Genomic DNA, 20,374 nt, shown 5'->3' with positions numbered 1-20,374 from the left:
TTTGTGCCATCCATCGGAAGGGAGTCAAGCTCGTTGACACGTGTGCCACAACTGGTTGTGTTGCACGAAGCAAAGGAGAATTATCACCAGAACAAAATGCAAATCCCTGCACTTTTAGTCGAGTATCCACGATGGAGTTGTGCATCGTCTGGCATTGGTTCTAGCCGAGAAACGTTTTTCACTGAAGATACTCCCTGGAGCTCTGTGAATTGTAAGCTTCTAAATAAATTGACTACGAAGCACCAGGCTGGCAGTTTGTCTGGTCGTGAGTACCCTGTACCCTACCAATGAGCTTATCTTCAATTAGAATCTGACACGTGATGAAAAATGGCTGGACATCAAACATTGGCAAGCGCTTTGAGATTGTCTGTAATGAAAACATTAAAGTGCTATGTAAGAGGAATTGAGTGAATGAGTGATAAACTTAAATCTACATCATCTCTTCTAATAATTGAGAAAATAAGAATTTTTTATAAACACGTGTGTGTGTGTGTGTGTGTGTGTGTGTGCGTGCGTGTGTGTGTGCGTGCGTGCGTGCGTGCGTGCGTGCGTGCGTGCGTGCGCGCGCGCATATATATATATATATATATATATATATATATATATATATACATGTATATATATATGTATATATATGTATATATGTATATATATATGTATATATATGTATATATATATATGTATATATATATATGTATATATATATATATATATATGTATATATATGTATATATATATATATATATATGTATATATATATATATATATATATATATATATATATATATATATATATATATATATATATTGTATAACAGCTCCCACATTCTGTTGTTACTCAATTGCAAACTATGCCAATAGGAGCCAGAGGATTGCAGGTCAAGGTAAACAGCTGGTAAGCTAACTGACTTAGTTGGGTTCTCTTTAATGTCCTTTTTTTAGAGCCTTTTGCCAAGCTTTGTTTTCCATAAGATTACTTCTTTGCTTCCTTTTCTCCAAGCAGGAGTGTTTTATTACAGTTTATTATTATAGGGATTGCATGTGGACATGGAATTCAGACTTTTCAAAATTCAGAAAATTTATTGAAAGGTGTTTTTCAGGGTTCTTTTTGTTCCTGCCTGGAACAGAAACATTATTTATTTTATTGAACATAGACGTCAGTGCTGATGAACTTCTGATCTCTCTTCGGACAGTTGTAGAATTTGTAGAAGGAACGAATGTACATTGGCATCCATGTAACCCTGCAACATATACAGCGAGATATTTTTAGGGTGATTGCACAGACCTTTACCCATAAGGAAAAGCATGCATTTCTAAACTTGAGTGTTCATGGAACACATTATTACGTCACGCTGTCTTAAGAAATGAGGATATGGGCAGGGTCTGCATGCGGCAAATTGGATTGGTTGGAATGACGTAAAATGCTGTCATATTTTGTCTACTGTTAAACAGAAGGGTTTCGAAAGTGTCAAAAAGGCAATTTTTGTTCTACAGTGTTCACGTGTTTCATTAAATTGAAATGAAGTAAAGATTTTAGAGGCCGTTGAAAAATAATAGTTAGGAAGTTTACCGCCATTGACGCAGTGTCTTTTACACCACCTGATTTAACACGTTACATTAATTCTCCATACCTGTTGTTTGTGTCCTTTATGACATCCTTAAAAACAGTAAGTTTCCTGTTTGGAATGATTTTCAATTTTGTTTGACTGCCAGAGTATTTTTTTTTTATCTTACTCTCTCTGCGCATGTGCGATCGGAACGAATTCAAAGCCAAAGTACTGCTAAACTACAGGTTCGTTTTCCAATTAGTGCTCAAAATGTAATATTAAGTTGAAATCAAGTTGTTCCTCGATCATAAACTGACATTTGCAGACAGAAGGACAGACAAACGTGAACCAATTGCTTCACCTTCCTTTTCACTTTGCGGGGGTGACTTGCCATACATTGCTTCTGCCGAAGTTACAGTCTTGTAACCACGCCAAGACAGACCACCACTTGGCGTGCATTGGTCACGGATTTTCACATTCACATCAATCTGGGATGGTGTCGTTTCTGCCTTACTGGCTTCGTCAGGAGGACAAAATGGTCATTGAATTGTGGGGAAAAGAAAATTTGAAGTCTGTGGACACCATGAATGCAAAGGTGCTGCAGATATAAAAGCCGCGAATGATCGGGTAGTTACCAAAGGGACTGCAGTGCTTTGTGGTAGTGGTGAGATGGGGATATGGCAGTGGCTTGATTAGCCAAATGGCCTGTCTCGATATTGTATAATCGACTGAGAAATGTATGCTGTCACCTCTGGCATACACACACCATGGTTATTTGTATTGTTTGGTGAGAGTTTGAAAACTGGATAAAATTTGTCCAAAATAGATTAGTGAGCTTGTTCTTATGAAAGATGATGAATTGTGGAGAAATTGAGAATTTTCACTGAATTTTGGCAGGAAGCCAATGAGACTAACTTTTTATACATTAGTCAAGGATGATTAATAATTAGACATCGGAGAAAGCGGCCATTGCACAATGGGAAAGGGGGGGGGGGGGTTTCAGGTGGTTAATAAAAAGGTGAATGTGATTATCCCTGACATATCAGTATGGCAAAGCTTATGGTGAAATGAGCTCCACTGTGGTTGAGATGTGGGACTTTACACGCTTCCCTTGGTGTAAGAATAAAGCTGGCCAATGTGCCCCTGCTAATAATACCCTAATAACTACCTTGAGTTGTCAGCTTGTATCATGCAGAAAGGTCTTCATGTCCTCAAATGGAGATGAACCATTCCACTTCCTTTGTAGGATTTGATGAAGGTCGCTGTTACCCATTAGGTTGTTTGGCAATCGATAAACACGAGGGTAAATGTACCGGCCGAAGGTCTTTGGTAAATGAAAGTGGAGGGGTATTTAACTCGAAACCACAAGCTCATGGAAAGCAGACTGGACAGCCAGCTTGTTCAACCTTACTCTACTGTAGGGTCCCAGCTGGTGGTATACAATAGCCAATACGTTTGGTAAAATCCATTTACCGTAATAAAACTCTCCCAAGAGAAAATGGCTAAGAAGCAGATTTAACGAGAGTAGCTTCTTGAAAAAATGAAACGGTTGACTCGTTTGTCAGTACATTCATGGACAATGCAATTCTTACCTGCACTGCACAAAGGAGGTGTCCTCTGTACACCTGGATGACTGCATGGTGCTGCTGTTCCTTCCTCTACAGGTATGAGAAGTATGACATGTTAGACACGTTGTAGCATTCGTTACATGGGCACATCCTCATGCTTTCCTTAATCCTCAGGTGTAAACCCCAATGATGCATCAGTAGTTTGTGGCCATAAGTTGACGATCTGAGTCACCACTAACTCCAATGGATTAGGCTCTTGCCTCCAAGTTTAGTTATGGATTCAATATTGGGATGTGATTGGAAGCTTGAAACCATAACTCCGAAATATGGAGGCAAGAGCCGAGTCCACATAGATGGGTGCGATCGGCAGTCAACGTTATCGGCCTACAAGTTATTTTGAAGTTCGAGTTAAAGCAATAAACTGCTTTGTGTGCAGTGCGAGTAAGTTTTCTAACTTGAGGATGTCGAACTATTTCAGTCTTTGTTGTTTGGATTTGAGCTTGTGGCTAACTTCCTTTGGTAAAATTGTGTTGAAAAGTCGTTCAACTATGACGTTTAAAGTGATGTAACAATTGCAGTTTCTCAATTCAAGAGAGATGTCTGTCTGTGTGTGTCACCATTTTTCTCAAAGATGGCCAAACTATCTTCGTCAAAATTTCAGGTTAATCAATGAGTGCTGGGGAGTGTTTTAGGTTTAAAAAATAACAATCACTCTGTTGTGCCGAAGCCTTTGTAGCTTGGTGAAAGGTAATGTTAAATGATCCCGACCCCATTCCTTAGTGGGGGTCGAGAAGTGCTTTCGGCTTCCACAAAAAAAAAAACAATTTCTTCAAAATGCCAACAGGATTTTGAACAGCACTGGGCAACGTTGGGTACCCCTGAAAGAAATACAATAATAACACCACTACATACAGTACTGTAATTTGTTATTGCTCCAGGTCAAGTACACAACATTATTAACTAGAGGGGGAGCACTCGGTGGAGTGCAAAACCTCCGCCGCCAATACTGCTAGGTCACTCAAGTGAATCTGATATCCTATTCATTCAATTTGATGTCAACAGTGCTCAGAGTTATAGTTTGCAACTTTCCCTTTTACTTTTAACTTTTACATACTCGATTAATTCGTCATAACGAGATTCCTTGAGACAGAAATTGATTTTACGTGGGTATATCCACCTGAAGTTCCAAAATCAGCCGCAATTATAATTTTGGCATGTTTTTTTTGTTGGAAATCACTTATAACATGTAGAAATGCAAAAAAAAAATCGAAATTTCGTTGAAAACAAAGTTGCAAAAATTTCTTTTTGGGGGGGGGGATTGGAAATCACTTAAAACATGTAGAAATGCAAAAACAAAAATTCAAATATTTTTCAAAATGGCCGCCATAGCGGCCATATTGGATTATGGACCAAGTCCAAAATGTAATGGCATGATCCTTGGATCATACCTAATCCCCCCACTAAGTTTCGTCGAAATCCGTCGAGGAGTTTTTTCCGTAATACTGTTCACAAACAAACAAACAGGGGTGAAAACAGTAACCTCCGTCCATCGTCGATGGCGGAGGTTAACTCGAAGGGCACTCGGTAGAGCCACGCAATGCCTGATCTGGTGGAACATATCGAGCGAAATAAATGTTTGAAATATCGTGCTCCACATAATTTTTGTCCCATCTCTCAATGATGAAGAATCACTTTAAAAATTAAAACATTCTGGATTCGGATCTTCACCAAAATCGAATCGATTCGTCTTGTCCCATACCTAACCTGTCTGCTAAGTTTCATCCAAATCCGTCCACAACTTTTTGAGATACCGTGCGATGTATAGCTTTTGCCCCATCTCTCAATGGTCAAGAATCACTTTTTTTAAATTCCAGTAGCCAGATCTGGATCTTCACTAAAATCTAATCATTTTGTCCTCGTCACGCACCCAACCAGCCCACCAAGTTTAATCCGAATCCGCCCACAACTTTTTTTTAAGATATCCTGCACACAGACAAACAAACAGAGGTGAAAACATAACCTCTTTACAACTTTGGCGACGGAGGTCATAAAGTGTGTTGAGATTATCACCTCTTGTAAAGAATCTCGACATGGATGCGTCATTAAAATGTTTGGAGGTGAAAATGAGTTGGAATAGCAGATGAAAAAAAATATTTCCAGCTATCTTTTGTTTCCAAACAGTTGTTGCTTTGTTCTTCATCGTCTCTTCCTGTCCCTTGTTTATTGCTAACAAGCAGCATTTCATATCTGTGAGCCAAACCACCTCAAGATGTCCAGGTACTCCTTTGTCTTGCTTTCAATCACTTGCCTCCAACCGTACCAGTAATGCATAAATACTTCTCGCTAACATCTCCCAAACATTTTGCTGTCTATGTCACAAAGACCTTTATAAGTTGACCACTTTGTTTTGCTGTTTGCAATTCCTCCTCATTTGTCGTTCTCTCTACCCAAGTGATTTAATTTTTTTTTTCTTCTTCAGCATCTGCAATGTAATTCCCACAAAACTCACCTCCATCATCCTTTGCAGGTCCTTCAGGTGTTGTCTAACCTCTGTGGCCACGAAGGATTGGTCAACTGCACTCCCGTTGGTAGAACCCGTGCCTGCCTGTAGATTATTCTCGGCCTGCTGCAGTTGCTGGATCTGTCACCGGGCACAAAAAGTCCTCGTGTAACTGTTTCACTACATGCTGTGGAAGTAAGTAAAAATGGATGCAACTATGACAGTCAATTGATAAAATGCTTAATGATGTAAAACACTGATTCCTGTTAGGCATGTGACAGGGTAGGCCCATAATCTCTCGATTCCATTTTTATTGAAGATAAGGTCGTGACATATACAGTTCCGTACACACCACCTGGAGGACAAGGACATGAGATTCTGTGCAATGAGGTATTAAAGAGCTGAGGTTTTGATTCGTCAACATGGAGTTGATATCGATTGTATAAAAACGTCTTTGTGTAGAAAGTCATAACCACCCAAACTTTACTTGATGCGCTTTCTTGGAAACACCATCTGATGTTAAAAGATTACTGTATAATGTGTGCTCACGAAAACTCATAAGCTCATTTTGCAACAATGGTACATTGGGTTTCAGCCTTCTTCATACGGTGGAAGAGTTTTGACTGGATGGAGAAAATGAAAGGGTGCAAAATGGACGTAACAGAAAACTCGAGTGAAGTCGATGGTGCACCGTCACAAATCCCCATGCTTCCCACCTAAAGCAAAGTTGAAAAATCCACCAGGAAAGACAATTTCAAGTTTTGAGTTGAAAAAAACAAAAAAACTTCTGTTTAGACCCTCGTAACCCGAAGTCCCCACCTCCTGGGGCATGAACCGGGGACGTATCCAAAATATCGTTGAGTTTCATGGGTCCCCCAATGTTGATCGCATGTACGTTTCATTAAAAAGAAATTTCATTAAAAAAAAAAAAAACAGCTTGATCAGAACTATCAAGTTTAGTGAATTTCTTCCCAACCGTTTAGGAGAAGATACCGCGACGGGCAGACAGAGGGAACCAGTTACAATATCCCCGTTTTTCTTTTTTTTTTTTTAAATGTGTGGATAATGAATTCCTTACCTTGCTGTTTTTCTCTTTCAGTAATTCCCACAACTCCTGCAGCTGATTTTGCAGTTCATCGACAGAAACTTTGGGGAGCCAAATGTCTTTCTTCACATCCGATGAGCCAAGTGTATCCTGGCGCTGCTGTTGAAGCTTATTCATTTGGATTTTTGCTTCATCCTTCTCTTCTTTCAAATGTATGGCCTCCCGCTGCATGCGGAGAATCTCATCCGACGTGTTGGCATGCTTGGCCTCGAGGTCGGCAAGTTGTGCACGTAGCGACAACACCTCAGCATGGCTCTGCTCAAGACGCTGGCTCGAGACCATTTCAGGTGACACCTGTGAGTCTGGTGATGTCTCATTTCTAAATCTCCAGGGAGCTGAACAAGCAACGCCTCCTGAATTTGGAAACGTCGTATGACTGTGGTTGCATTTTGACACGGAACGACGTCTCAACTCATCAGATTCTTCTCGGGTACACTCGTCTTGCCACCAAGATTGAAAACCGTCTTTTTGGGGACATGTTTGATCTCTGTGCAACTCCCCATAGCCTGGACTCTCCAAAATTGTAGCACTGGCACGCTGAATTGGTGATTCCTGTGTTTGAAAAGTTTCTCTCAACTCGTGCAATTGTTGCTCAATCAATAATTTTTTTCCATCAGATTCCACGGTCTTGTTCAGTAAGTCATTAAAGTCCCTTTCTGCTTCTAATGAAAGCCTTAAAGAGTTTTGTCCCGTGTTTGTTTGCTCAAGAACTTGTATGAAGTGATCTTTCCAGCTTTCAGCTGCTTTGCACCTGGTGGTCATTTCTTCTAACCTTTCAGAGTGTTGCATAATGCTGTCGGAATTCTCTTGCTGCAACTGCTCCAGACGTTTCTCAAGGGACGTCCGAGTCTTTTCCAAATCGTTCACCTTTATTGTTTTCTCTTTCAAGGTCCTCTCCAGTGCTTGCTGCTTAACGCTGTCATTTTGCTGATTGGCCTCCATATCTTTCTGCAGTAAAAGTCGCATATGCTCTGAGTTTTGAAGCTTTTCCTCTCTCTCTATAAGACGTTTATTCATTTCCTCCAATATTTCCGCGACGTCTTTTTGTTTATTGCGCTCTCGATCTTCAGACCTGATTCGTTCCTGCTCCATGCCCTTACGAAACATTTCCATCAAGTTTCGCTCCTCCTCTTCTGACATTGAGTGCGCATCAGTATGCGAAGCCTCAAGTTTCTTCTCAAGCGAGTCTCGTATCCGTAAGGATTCAATGTAGTTCGAATTTACTTTGGCCAGACTTTCCTCCATTATGTTCATCATTTGCTGAGATTCTTGCATAGACTGCTGAAGCAAGAGTTTATCATGTTCTGCTTCATCATACTTTGTTGTTATCTCTGACAGCATTTCTTCCATCTCTTTGATCACACTACCTTCATTCCTCTGTTGAGTAGCTTCCAAAAGCTTCTCCATTTTTGTTCTGGTGCATTCTGAATCTTCACATTTCTCTGTCATCTCTGGCAGCTCTTTCTGAAGTGTCTTTACGGAGTTCCTTTCCATTTCTTTGGCATTGTTTTCCTCTTCAAGGAACTTCTTCGCACGTTCTGTCGCATCAAGTTTGATGGTAAGTTCTGAAATCCTTTTATCCGATTCACGTGCGACTTCAGAAAGGAGTTCTTGTTTTTTATTCAGGTTTTGTTGAAGTGATGCCTTCTCCTCTTCCAACTCCTGTAACTGTGTGTTCAGACTTGCTAACTTTTTTTCCACCTCCTGCACCCTCACTGTATCAAACTGAGATTCCATTGACCTTTTTTCTTTCTCAGAGCGCTCAAACTTTGCTGTCATTTCGACCAGTCTTCTATTTGTGTCCACCAGATCCTCCGTAACATCCGCTAACGTTCCCGATTCTCTGAAATTCTCAAGTGGCATTCCAACAGGGTCCAGGTCTTTATCCATTTCATTATATCTGGCATCATTTTCATCGTTGTTCCTTGCTCTTTCTTTCGGGTTACTTTGCCATTCTAATCCTGGCGGGATGGTTTTGCTCTCACAATCTGCTTCATTGCCGTGCTCACGGAAGTGATTTGCTATTGCCTCCAACAGCGAATACATTTCTGCCAAATCACTTTGGGTCTCTTGGCCTTGCAAAGTAGTTGAGGCAAAACAATATGAAAGTTTGTCCAGTTTCTTCCTCATCTGATTCAACTTTTTTCGAATTTGAACTTCCTTGTTCACAATGACTGCAACATGAACAAAATGCAATTGTCACTTCCATGATGTACAGCAAGAATGGAATATTTTCAAATCGGCTCCACAGTCAGCACGTATCCCACCTGAGATGGCAGGTGTAGTTGATGAACTTTGGCCGATGCTACAACCAGTTTTGAATACAATAAAGTATGTCTTCCTGGTTACCTATACTGAATGACTTGTTGGCCCCGAATATTTGGCAACGCGCTATACATTTGGCTGATTACCTGTTTTGTAATTTTCCTGTCTTCATTGCTGCTTCACTGATGCCTTTCACTGTATCAATTGGAATTAGAGAAGGCCCACAAGCTGTTCGGGTTCATGTTTCCCTATTCATCTCGACACCAACATGTAAATTTGCATGCCCTTCTGGCACAGTCACTTCTTTTTTTAACGAAGTTTAGGCTCATTTAAAAGCAAGGTGATGAAGGATAGAAGACAATGACCTTCCAGTGGGGCAGTGGGATGAGTGATAAACAGAGGAAGAGGAGGATGATAGGAAAGGGAAGGAAGCATTCCAACTGGGAAATAGATTGAGAGTTGGGAGCGGGGGAAAGTGGGGGGGGGGGGGTGTTGATAAGGAGAAAACAGATCAGGAGGGTTGACCTAAGGTGGTGGGGCATTGCAGAATGTGATTCGGGTACTAACTAGATTTGATTCGGTAAGGTGAGAGTATGGACGACGGCTCCAAATTTACCAGTGAGTCGCACACGCAAGTCATTAGATGTCACAACACTGGAGACAATACTTTTACTGGTTATGAACCCCTAATAAGGTTTACAGCGATCGTGTAGAAAACATTTTCGGAGCAACAAACTTTTAAATATGGGGCTTATTTATCATGTGAACAAAATAAAACTTTTTGACTGTTCAGCTCCATCCCTCCCATTTATTCTGATCCCATCCCAACCACCTATGTCTTTTCATCCCACTTACTCCCACATTTGCCTACACTCATCTCTCGATCTCTCTCTCTCTCTCTCCACTGCCCCAACACCTTTATCTCTTCATTGTTTTCATTTTGTCCTTGCTCATGCATACATAAATGCCCCCACATTGTTAATTTTGCATCATAACTATTATAAGAGAACATGAAGCAGCCTACTTTCTGCACTGATTTCTCCCACGTCTTGCCACATCCCCTCTCTGATGAGATCTTTCTCAAACCAAGCAGCATCTTCAGACTCATCCTTTGAGGAACATGGTGTTAATAAAGTCTGAGTTGCTTGTGATATTGTGGGTTGTGTACTGTAGGTCTGCACTTCTTGCTTCTGAAATTACAATGCAAACACAACTCTTAAGCGCTGTCATCCTGGTTTACATTCTCATTCACAAACAAACAATTAAATCAGCCTTACCTTGTCAGTATTATCATGAGAGAGACTAACAATATCCTCCTTTAGTTTGGCCATAGCTGCATTTACTGGGTCCACCCCCATCTGCTCAGCCCTTTTCATGAAGGTCTCAAAGCTGTCTTGATCCAGGTCTGTTGCCTGTTGCAGCACAGTCACACGATAGGTGCTTCAACCTACAAGTGTCCTTCACAAATCAGACTGAAACCTTCCAATGACAAAGTAATTTGATGAACAGATGTTGGATGTGAGATATGACATGACGGTGAGCTGCTTGCATAGGTGGGTGGGAATGGACAGATCCAGACATCAGAAAGGGAGATGGTGAACAAATAATTGGAATGAGGGATTCGTTAAGTCATATTCACTGTCGGTGGCAATTGTTGTCACAGCTGCCTTTGTTATGCTACAGACAGATATGGTGCAATATACAAGGGGAATTCAGAGTTATACAAATATGACAAGTCCATGTGTGCAACATGAGTTCCGATGAGATGGCGGCAACACATGAGCAACTTCGTCGCTGTGGGGGCACATGCATGACCCTCGTGTGGGGAAGCCTCACCCCAGGAGGTCGTAAAGCAGTAAAGAGGTGTGAGGTGCTGTGGTCGTCTGATTATATTTTGGTTCAGGTCAGATCCAGATCCGATCCATCAGTGGAATACAAAATGTAAACTGTTCAGCCTGGTGGAAGTATGCACTCCACCGAGTGCTGTTTTACTTACCTCCACTATTGACTGGGATAGAGGTGATGTTTTCACTCCTGTCTGTCTGTCTGTCTGTCTGTCTATGAGCACGATATCTCAGAGTTATGGACAGATTCGGACGAAATGTGGTGAACAGGTTGATTTGGTGACGAGAACAAGCCGATTAGATTTTGGTTAAAGTCCGGATGCAGATCCGGCTCATCAATGGGATATAAAACATAAACTGTTCAGCCTGGTTTATTTCTTTATTTATGACTACTCCATTTTTAAAGTCGTGTGTTCATTTACTTTGCTCTTTTGGCAGTCTTACATTTTAAAGTTTTTTTCTGATTTGATACAGATGAAGGCTGCATTGTTGTAACTCGAGTCGCTTTGTTATTGTCTGTACATCAAGTCCAATTCTTTGTCAATAAAGTCCCTCTGTACTTGTGCAAGTGGCTAATTCTTACCATCATGGAATTCACCAGACATTGCATTTCCCAGATGTCTCTTCCAATATCGACCAAGGAAGTCCTGCTCAGGTCTGTCTGCACCATCTTGCTCTGCTTTGGGAAGCACAATGTGTTGAACAAAGGAGTTATGAAGGCAAGAGTCATGGATTCAGAAGAAACATAATGGAACTTTTCCAGCTTAAATATTCCATTCAACCAGTAATTTCTATTGTTTGTGATCTCCTGGATAATTCTTCATAAAATTGGTATTTTTGCAATTATGCTATAAGGTCCTTTTTTGAATGGCACATCACCCGGATCTGCTTGCACAACTGCAAGTAAACAACCATCAGGCCAAGTTTGTCATTGAATCCCACCCGATGGAACGTGCATTTCCCCAACAAATGATGATTTGTACCTACTGTGAATGATGAGAGAGGTTTACGGGAGTCTGTATGGAAATCTTCTCCCGGACTCGGTTGAATTGGCAAGTTTGTCTGAATCTTCTTGTTGCTTTGGCTTCTGGTCTAAAGGTAGAGAAGGTGTCACAAACTTTTGATTTGTGTAATTGTTGTCCAGTATTGTTTGCAAGATATAAATGATGTACCATGATGTTCCCATCGTGTGCTGCCTTTTTGGCTGCTGGTTGCATCATTGGTTAAGCCGCTGTCACACCTTGACGATTTAGCCAGCGTATGCTGATTTATGAAAAATTTGTCTAAAACGTTGGCATACGTCGAATACGTTATGGGTACGTTTTGTATACGTTAAGAGCACGCTGAAAAACACTGCCATACGTCGTAGTACGCTGGCTTTAAACGTTGTACTTTTGGGTTGTCCTCAAATTTTAGCATGCTTGAAATTTTACGACGTATGCCGGCGTATGACTCACACGTTCTGCTACGCTGGCCATAAGTTGTAGGCACATTATTCGATCGTTGACACACTTCGACACACGTTACTTGTAAGTTTTTCATAAGTCGAAACACGTCGAGGTAATGTTTAGTGTACCCGAAACTTATTTCTATCCTCTGAGGAACGTTTTGTAAGCACGCTACACGAACGTTGTTCACACTTCGCAACACGTTACTTGAAAGTTCCTCATACGTTGAAACACGTCAAAGTAATGTTTAGGGTACCCGTGACTTATTTATAACATATGAGTAACGTGCTTGGGAATTATTTGTAAAGCATGTCCGACGCACAAATACGTATGTAGACGTACTTGACGTCTTCAGGACGACCACAGAACTTACTGAACACGTTTCTAACTTACAGATACCGTATAATGGCGTATTGGCAGCGATTCGGGGAATTGGTATATAAAAAGGGGCTTCGCAGGAGGAACCCGTCTTTTTTTTTCGACTTTGTGGTGAGTACATGTCCATGTCATTCCGAGAGATGGAGGATACGGCAAGGCTGAGACGACAATACCTACCTGTTCTCGAACATCAACATGACCTCATCGAGTTGACACTGCACCAATTGCGTGCCAATAGAGCCGGGAGAAGAAGACGTGAACGGAGGAGAAGGAACTGGGTCAGACCATGGATCGGGAGGCGACGTCACTATGGCATATTTGACCAGCTCATGGTGAAACTCTGGAACGAGGACCATGCATCCTTCATCAACTTCCTGCAAATTCCCCCAGCGATGTTCGACGAGCTGCTAGCTAGAGTGGGTCCAAGGATAACCAAGCAGTACACCTTCTACAGGGATCCGCTTGAGCCTGGCATGAGGCTGGCACTGAGCCTGCTGCTGTTGGTGCCGTGACTGCAGTGCTGTGGAAGCGATTTAACTCGTTCAATGAAAACAATTTCAATTGCTGAGCACCAGCATCCAAAAACAATAGGTGAGTGACAGGCATTTATTAAAAGTGAAGTTGCAGCCTATGAATGGAAAACCTTACGTAATCATCGACGATACGCTGCCATGCTGTGCGTAAGTTAGACTATCGTTGGGAATAGGTTGTGGACGCCGAAAACACGCTAATCAATCGTTGGTATAACTTATGTATAAGTTATCGAAGCGTTCTGTGTTCATTACGAGTACATTATGCATTTATGCATTGAATACTTTAAAAACTGAAACAAAAAAATAGTTCATCGTGGGAATGAGAAAAAAAAAATGAGCCGAAAAGAACATTGAACAATGGTGCAAAGTAGTCTCCTATTCGTGGACGCAACGAGGATCCATCATCACCCACACCCTCCCCATCACGCTCACCTACTACTACTGACATGGACGTACTACTACTGCCACTACTACTGCTGACACGATCACCTAATACTACGACTACTGATACGACTGACATTGACATCTACTCAACATGGAGTCTGGAACACTGACCGGTTCCTCTTGTGAAGCCCATTTGTATATACCAATTCCCCTAAACGCTGCCAAATCGCCATTATACGGTAGATGTAAGTTAGAAACACGTTCAGTAAGTTCTGTGGTCATCCGGAAGACGTCAATCAAATTCGTCTACATAAGACAATGTGTGTTTGAGATACGTTACACATAGGTTCAAAGCACGCTACTCATAGGTTCAAAACACGTTACTCATAGGTTAAAAATTAAGTTTCGGGTATGCTAAACATTACCTCGACGTGTTTCGACTTATGAGTTACTTACAAGTAGCGTGTGTCCGACGTGTGTCAACGATCGCAGAGCGTGCCGAGAACTTATGCCAGCGTATGCGGAACTTGTGAGCTATACATTGAGTACGTCGTAAAATTTTCAGCATGCTTGAAATTTCACGACGTACTCGATGTACCACGGAATATGACAGCGTACTTCATTGTTTTTCAGCGTGCTCCTAACGTATACACAACTTACCCATACCGTATTCGACGTGTGCCAGCGTTTTACACACATTTTTCATAGGTCGGCATACGCTGGCTAAATCGTCAAGGTGTGACTGCGATGTTGACACTTCCAATTTTCAGGCGGTTATGATTTAAATTGGCGTGCGGCAGCTTTTTAACAGAGAACGCCACGAGTTCGTCGGCGATACGTGCAGCGCGCTATGCCTAAGTTAAACTATCGTTGGGCATAGATTGTGAACGCCGACAACAGGCTAAGCATTCATTGGTATAAGTTATCTCTAAGACAACGCAACGTTCTGTGCCCGTTACTAATATGTTATGCATACGACCAACACGTTATGAATACGACCAAAACTTTAAAAAAAACATCAAAACTTCAGCGTATGCCAACGTTTTACATACATTTTTATACGTTGCCATTGCTGGCTTAAACGTCAAGGTGTGACAGCGCCTTTAGGGACGCGGCTCCGCCGTTGATGCACTGCCCCTTTTACCAGTATACTGGTGCTCATTTCGCCGACCTCGGAAGGATGACAGGCTGAGTCAACCCCCTGGTGTTAATTCAGTGGAAAACGGGACTCGAACTCAGGACCCGAGGATCCCAGGCCACCACCCAAACCGCTAAGCCAACGCCAGGCTCACTGTGATGTTGAGGGGATTGGAATGGGGTGAAGGGGAAATATGGAAGGGACAGATGAATGAGGAAAGGCAGAGAAGAACAAATTGTTGGTAGTTTCTCTTTTTATTATTTAAGGTAAAATGTGAAAGTGATGATGGACTGCCACCTTCGAAGCCTGGAGGGAAGAGTGGAATGAGATAGTTGGCACAGGGAGGTGATTCTATTGCTGTGGGATCACTTTCACTTTGAGATGTTAAAATGACCATTATTGTTTGTTTACAGTACTTGCAGGTTTGTCTCTTGATTTTTTGCTTCCAGAGTTCGGTGCTGCCTTGATGTTGCTTTCACTTTCGTGGCAAACTGTGGAAGTGTTTGGTGGTTGCTTCTTTGCAGTGAGAGACACATCTCGAGGCTCCTGTTGCAAATCCGCCATTAAATCAATTTCTATACCTTCAAGCAGGTAAAGTAACAAATCTTAATTCAGTTTACTGCCTAAAGCATGTATTTCACTTTCTTCATGCAAACAACGCATAGTTAGTGTTTCACAACATTGATTTATTTTCAGAAACCGTTTTTCATCGACCTCGTTACCCTTGCTCTCAAAATAAATTCTCACTTGTACATTAATTGCAGGCAAATCACATGCCTGAGATCATTATATGATACGTTCAGGTAGAATGGATCAAGATATGGCAGTTTTGAGCTATTTGGCTCATTTGGGAGTGTGATATTGATTTTACATATTTGATTGAATTTGTCTGTCTTCCATGACAGTTGTACAGCATTGTAATGCAATCTACGGTGCCTTCAGAAAGTATTCACACCTCTTGACTTTTTCACATTTTGTGTCACAACCTGAATTCAAAATGGATCAAAAAAAAAAAAATTGTCACTGATCTACACAGAAGTGAAAACATGTTTTTTGAAATTTATTCAAATTTATTGAAAATGAAATAGAGAAATATGTAATTTACATCAGTATTCAACCCCCTGAGTGATTATTTTGTAGAAGCGCCTTTGGTAGCGATTACAGCTTTGAGTTTTCTTAGGTATGTCTGTGTCGGCTTTACACATCTGGATTTTGGGATTTTCTCCCATTCTTCCTTGCAGATTTGCTCGAGCTCTGTCAAGTTTGATGGGGAGCGTCGGTGAACAACTGTCTTCAAGTATTTCCACAGATTCTCAATGGGATTCAAGTCTGGGGTTTGGCTGGGCCACTCAAGGACTTTCACATTCTTGTTCTGAAGCTATTCCAGTGTTGCTTTGGCTGTATGCTTGGGGTCATTGGCCTGTTGGAACGTAAACCTTTGCTGCAGTCGAAGGTCTTTTGCACTCTGAAGCAGGTTCTCCTCAAGGGTTTCCTTATATTTTGCTCCATTCATTGTTCCCTCCATCCTTACAAGTGTCCCAATCCCTGCCGCTGAAAAGCACCCCCATTGCATGATGCTGCCACCACCATCCTTCAGGGTAGGGATGGTGTTACATGGTTGATGAGCTGTGCTCAGTTTCCACAGGACATCGCGCTTTGCATTCAGGCCAATTTTTGTCTCATCAGACCACAGAATCTTTTTCCTCATGCTCAGTCTTTCATGTGCCTTTTTGCAAACTCCAGGCATGCTTTCATGTGACTTTTTCTCAGAAGTGGCTTCTGTTTGGACACTCCCATAAATCCCAGATTTGTGAAGTGTTGCAGAGATTGTTGTCCTTCCAGCGGGTTCTCCCATCTCAGCCAATGAATTCTGTAGTTCTGTCAGAGTAGTCAATGGGTCATTGGTCACCTCCCTGGCCAGCGTCCTTCTTGCTCAGTTTGGTCGGATGGCCAGCTCTTGGAAGAGCCTGGGTAGTTCCATATCCTTTCCATTTCCTAATGATGGAGTTCACTGTGCTCTTGGGAACGTTCAACACACAAGAAATTGTTTTATACCCTTCCCCAGATCAATGCCTGCTCACAATTCTATATCGGAGTTATACTATACAGACAGTTCCTTGGACTTCATGGTGGAGTTTCTGCTCTCATATGCATTGTCAACTGTGGGACCTTCTATAGAAAGGTTTGTTTCTTTCTAAAGCATGTCCTATTAATCGAGTTGGCTACAGGTGGACTCCAATCACGTTTTAGAGACATCTTAAGGATGGTCAAAGGAAATTGGATGCACCTGAGCTCAATTTGGAATGTCATAGCAAAGGGGTTCAATACTTAATGATGCAACATATTTCAGCTTTTCATTTTTAATTGATTTGTAAACATTTCTAAAAATAATAATAATAATTAACTCAACTTTGACATTATGGGGTATCACGTGCAGATCAGTGACAAAATTATTAATTTAATCCATTTTAAATTCAGCTTGTTCAGCTTAAGGGAGCCGCCATCTTGGAACTGCTCCACTAATGTCAAACGCTCAATGTTGCCAGATCTAAAACAGGCAAAACATGACTCTTACCCATAGATATAACATACAGTGGGGAGAACAAGTATTTGATACACTGCCGATTTTGCAGGTTTTCCTACTTACAAAGCACCGAGAGGTCTGTAATTTTTATCATAGGTACACTTCAACTGTGAAAGACGGAATGTAAAACAAAAATCCTGAAAATCACATTGTATGATTTTAAAATAATTAATTTGCATTTTATTGCATGAAATAAGTATTTGATACATCAGAAAAACAGAACTTAATATTTGGTACAGAAACCTTTGTTTGCAATTACAGAGATCAGACGTTTCCTATAGTTCTTAACCAGGTTTGCACAGACTAGAGCAGGGATTTTGGCCCACTCCTCCATACAGATCTTCTCCAGATCCTTCAGGTTTCGGGGCTGTCGCTGGGCAACACAGACTTTCAGCTCCCTCCAAAGATTTTCCATTGGGTTCAGGTCTGGAGACTGGCTAGGCCACTCCAGGACCTTGAGATGCTTCTTACGGAGCCACTCCTTCGTTGCCCTGGCTGTGTGTTTTGGGTCGTCATGCTGGAAGACCCAGCCACGCCCCATCTTCAATGCTCTTGTTGAGGGAAGGAGGTTGTTGGCCAAGATCTCGCGATACATGGCCCCATCCATCCTCTCCTCAATACGGTGCAGTCGTCTTGTCCCCTTTGCAGAAAAGCATCCCCAAAGAATGATGTTTCCACCTCCATGCTTCACGGTTGGGATGGTGTTCTTGGGGTTGTACTCATCCTTCTTCTTCCTCCAAACACGGCGAGTGGAGTTTAAACCAAAAAGCTCTATTTTGGTCTCATCAGACCACATGACCTTCTCCCATTCCTGCTCTGGATCATCCAGATGGTCATTGGCAAACTTCAGACGGGCCTGGACATGTGCTGGCTTGAGCAGAGGGACCTTGCGTGCGCTACAGGATTTTAATCCATGACGGCGTAGTGTGTTACTTCTGGTTTTCTTTGATACTGTGGTCCCAGTTCTCTTCAGGTCATTGACCAGGTCCTGCCGTGTAGTTCTGGGTTGATCCCTCACCTTTCTCATGATTATTGAGGCTCCACGAGGTGAGATCTTGCATGGAGCCCCAGACCGAGGGAGATTGACTGTTATCTTGAACTTCTTCCATTTTCTAATAATTGCGCCAACAGTTGTCGCCTTCTCACCAAGCTGCTTGCCTATTGTCCTGTAGCCCATCCCAGCCTTGTGCAAGTCTACAATTTTGTCCCTGATGTCCTTAGACAGCTCTCTGGTCTTGTCCATTGTGGAGAGGTTGGAGTCTGATTGATTGAGTGTGGACAGCTGTCTTTTATGCAGATAACGAGTTCAAACAGGTGCAGTTAATACATGTAATGACTGGAGAATGGGAGGGCTTCTTAAAGACAAAACGAATAGGTCTGTGAGAGCCGGAATTCTTACTGGTTGGGAGGTGATCAAATACTTATTTCATGCAATAAAATACAAATTAATTTTTTTTTAATCATACAATGTGATTTTCAGGATTTTTGTTTAAGATTCCATCTTTCACAGTTGAAGTGTACCGATGATAAAAATGACAGACCTCTACGTGCTTTGTAAGTGGGAAAACCTGCAAAATCGGCAGTGTATCAAATACTTGTTCTCCCCACTGTATGTCGCCCACAACTACACACATTGCATTGTCAAATTTATATCACCATTTCAAGGTTACTTGTTGACTGGCCCTCATATATTTCTTTGGGCATATCTCCACTTCGAATTGACATTTTTGAGTTGTTTTAAATGCTTGACTGGTTCTGGGCCATGAGGAATCGATTAAGATAAAATTTGTGACATTCAGACCAGCTGGTGGGACTTCTGAATATGCTGCTGGGAAGGAACGTACACTCGTTGCACTGTGTGGTGGTGTTATATGTGGCTGTCAAACCCCTCTCTCCTCCCTATGAAGTTATCGTTGGGTGTTGTGTCAGAGATATGGTCGTCCCATGGAAACTGTCGTTTGATAATCTGAAGCTTGGGTTGTGGTCATTATTATCCATTGCCTCCGTCGTGAAGAACCCTGACTTGAGGTGTGGAGGACATCCCACATTTTGTTTGTCGTCGAAGTTGCTGACCCTATTTCCCAGTTCAGTTGATATCGTTAGGATTATGTTGTATCCTGTGCACGTGGCATACAAATGCAGATTGTCAATTGGTTGTCGACTCTGATTGTGTTTGTCAAAGGACTGATTGTGTTTGTGGCGGTTATGACCCAGTGCGTAACCGACCTGTGTCCGGGCGACCACCGCTGAGGTCGCTAATCTGAGGTCGCTAAACCGGATACACGGTATTCTCAGCATGTCACCTGACTGACTCAGACGTTCTAGATGAGCACGGTAACATGTCAAATAGGTCGGTGACCCTGCTTGGAGTGCCCAACTCCGTTGAATGGTGTGACCGCTTTGACGCGGTTTGTCGTGATTCAGACCAGGCAACTGGGCCAAGACCGGTGACTGTAACAATAAGTTGCATTTTCATAATACATACTCCAGTAAGGTCCAAAACCTTGTCAGCTCGTTGGAATAAATAAATGCACATTTACATTGATAAGGACATGAGTATTGAGGAGATATCAATTTACTGTGACAGGAAATGAGAGATCAATCAATGTGTACAATAAATGACGTTGGACCCAAAGTAGACATCACGAGGAATGTGCTGGTACAGCAGTGTTACACAGAATACTTAATTTTGATATGTAGGGCCTTGTCCTCTAACATTGTCTGGTGACCTCACCTTGGGAATATTGTTGTTTGAGGCAGAGCAGGGTTGTGGTGGTGGAGGTGCTCTGCGCTTCTTTGGAGCACCAATTTTTCCTTTGTCGTCCACCCGCACTGTCCTGATACCCAGCTGGTAATATGGGGGATGAAGTGGAGGTGTGTTAGTCAGTTTCATCACACCGCCTCTCGGTGACCTCAAAATATATGCCGAACCAATGAAGATATACATGTTGGATCTTGGGTGAACCGCAGCCTCCTGACACTCACCTACAAAGACCACAACTAACATGGAAAAGCTTCACCCCAGGCCCGATGTCGTCGTCATTGTCTTGAATCTCGTTGTCTTGAAACCAAGACAACCC

At 42.0% G+C, this 20,374-nt stretch overlaps 1 protein-coding gene across 1 annotated transcript; it reads right to left on the bottom strand.

The window, feature by feature from the left end:
• Positions 1-994: 994 nt before the first annotated feature.
• On the bottom strand, positions 995-20,160 carry LOC147022315 (uncharacterized). The gene is made up of 10 exons (XM_085893083.1): positions 20,029-20,160; positions 15,127-15,256; positions 11,817-11,921; positions 11,413-11,505; positions 10,263-10,397; positions 10,010-10,175; positions 6,694-8,894; positions 5,625-5,756; positions 3,140-3,205; positions 995-1,241 (listed from the first exon to the last, which is right to left on the bottom strand). The coding sequence occupies exons 2-10, from the start codon at positions 15,244-15,246 to the stop codon at positions 1,158-1,160; spliced, it is 3,102 nt and encodes a 1,033-aa protein (XP_085749209.1). The 5' UTR covers positions 15,247-15,256; positions 20,029-20,160; the 3' UTR covers positions 995-1,157.
• Between the last annotated feature and the right edge of the window lie 214 nt (positions 20,161-20,374).

The sequence above is a fragment of the Eptatretus burgeri genome, chromosome 8, assembly GCF_056783735.1.
Source record: "Eptatretus burgeri isolate ZD-2024b chromosome 8, Ebu_testis_v1, whole genome shotgun sequence".
Lineage (NCBI taxonomy): Eukaryota > Metazoa > Chordata > Myxini > Myxiniformes > Myxinidae > Eptatretus > Eptatretus burgeri.
The sequence above is the reverse complement of the archived record's forward strand: the minus strand, read 5'-3'. Positions and strand labels throughout refer to the sequence as shown.